Source organism: Aureococcus anophagefferens (assembly GCF_000186865.1).
Source record: "Aureococcus anophagefferens unplaced genomic scaffold AURANscaffold_1007, whole genome shotgun sequence".
Taxonomy (NCBI): Eukaryota; class Pelagophyceae; order Pelagomonadales; family Pelagomonadaceae; genus Aureococcus; species Aureococcus anophagefferens.
The window spans coordinates 1-2,047 of record NW_008706205.1 but is presented as its reverse complement, the minus strand read 5'-3'; the positions used below and the strand labels follow the sequence as shown (position 1 = coordinate 2,047).

Here is a 2,047-nt window from a genome sequence, read left to right as displayed (position 1 = left end):
TGTAGTCTGATGCTGGGCACTTCCCATCAAGAGATGCTGAGTCTTTACTGAAAAAGTTCTTTTCCCAAGGGTGGTCCAAAGCATAATTTAGAGGTACCGTCCTAGTCTTATTGAATTCATCATAATCAGACGACAAGCGACCAAAGGACCTAAAAGTAGCAAGCACGTTGGACTTGGAAAAGTACTCAGTAGTCGTTCCATTTGAAGTTTGCGGAGCATAGTTGGCATCTGGCTGGGGCATTTGCTCTTGTCTGGAAAGACCGCTCATTCCCATAGCAGAGGCTAGACGGTGGAACAAAGGCTAGGGACGGGTGATGCTCAGGTGTGATGCCCAGGTGTGTTGGTGTGATGCCCAGTGTGACCCTCGGTCCGCGTGTTTTCGGGTGTGATGCTCGGTGTCACAACGGTTTTGGCCTGGGCCGAGCGGCGAAGATTAAAGTGCAACCCGGAGTCAAACAAACGTGCAGGCTTGTTTCTGCCACCCGATCGGACGTTGCTATTACTGCACCGATTTCCGATGCTATGGCCCGGCCCAGAGGCTGCGCCGGACGGCGTGCCGGCTTCCGGTCGCGCTCGTCGCGGCCCTGGCGTGGCGCCCGCGGCGTGCGGTGCGCGCTGGGCAGCCCTCGTCGGGCCGTGGGCGGCGGCGGCGGCGCGGGTCGGGCTGCCACGCGGTAGGCGTCTGGTCGAGGACTGGCGCCACTGCGGCGACGCGCGGTTGTTCCGACACGTTCTCCGGCGTCTATGCCGGCGGGGTTCTCGCGCGCAGGGGCGCGGGGCGGCCCAATGGCGATGACTTCTTTTTTTGAGAGTTTTAACGAATGCTCGCACCTGCTCATCGCGGTCGTCGCGCCGAGGTCCGATTTGAAGAACGATCGCCGCAGCTGCGACGCCTCGCGCGCCGCGTGCGGGGTGGCGTCCCCTGGCGGAAGGACTACCAGGTCGTCGCCACCGTCATCGTGACCGCCGCGCCGCGCGCCTCCCTGCCGCGGCAGTTGGAAATCCACTGGGACGTCGCCTACCGATGATGTAGTAGCCATCTAGTACAGACTACCTCGGGCGAGTGTGATGCCCAGTTCTGGTGTGATGCCCAGGTGTGAGTGTGATGCTCAGGTGTGTGATGCCCAGTGTGGTGATGCCCACGCTTCACTAACTCCGGAGAGCACATGGCTCTCCGTAATAGCAAAGCTTAGCAGCCGTGCAAGCAAGCCCTGCTGTGCACGCACAGCCGCACAGCCCTCGAAGAAGAAGGAGCGCACAATATGGGCCGCACCTCCCGAGACAAGCGCGACATCTACTACCGCCTCGCGAAGACGTCGAACTACCGCGCGCGCGCGGCCTTCAAGCTGCTGCAGCTCGACGCGACGCTCGGCATCCTCTCCACCGCGACGACGCACGACAGACTCCGCGTCGCGGACCTGTGCGCGGCGCCGGGCGGCTGGTCGCAGGTCGTCGCGGAGCGCCGGCCCGGCGCGAGAGTCGTCGCCGTCGACCTCAAGCCCATCGCGCCCATCGCCGGCGTCGAGATGGTGCTCGGCGACATCACGGCCGCGGCGACGGCGCGCGAGGTCGTCGACGCGCTCGGCGGCGGCGCGGACGCGCGGCGCGGCGTGTTTCGACGTCCGCCGCGGTCCCGCGCGACGCGCGCCGATCCTAGGTCGTGCTCTGCGACGGCGCGCCGGACGTCATCGGCCTCAACGACGTCGACGAGCACCTGCAGAACGAGCTCGTGCGCAAGGCCTGGTCCATGGCGGAGGCGATCCTCGCGCGCGGCGGCCGCCGGGGCCGCGAAACGCGCGACGCGACTCCGACGCGAGCGGCTCGCGGACGAGAGGCGCGCGCCGCCTCCGGACGTCGGGAACCGCCCTTCTTAGGCGGCTGCTTCGTGTCCAAGGTCTACCGGGGCCGCGACGCGACGGCGCTCCTCGAGTCGCTCCGCAAACACTTCCGGAGCGTCTTCGTCGCGAAACCGCGGTGCAGCCGTTCCGCGTCGCCGGAGGCGTTCGTCGTCTGCCGGGGCTTCGGCGAGGCCCCCGGCGACGCGGAG

The 2,047-nt window shown here is 65.8% G+C and overlaps 1 protein-coding gene across 1 annotated transcript; it reads left to right on the top strand.

The window, feature by feature from the left end:
• Positions 1 to 1,262: 1,262 nt before the first annotated feature.
• On the top strand, positions 1,263 to 2,023 carry AURANDRAFT_8728 (hypothetical protein; the record flags this gene model as incomplete). Its single annotated transcript, XM_009044901.1, has 3 exons — positions 1,263 to 1,610; positions 1,658 to 1,729; positions 1,835 to 2,023. Coding segments are annotated over 3 exons (609 nt in total), but the record flags the coding sequence as incomplete, so codon positions are not given.
• Between the last annotated feature and the right edge of the window lie 24 nt (positions 2,024 to 2,047).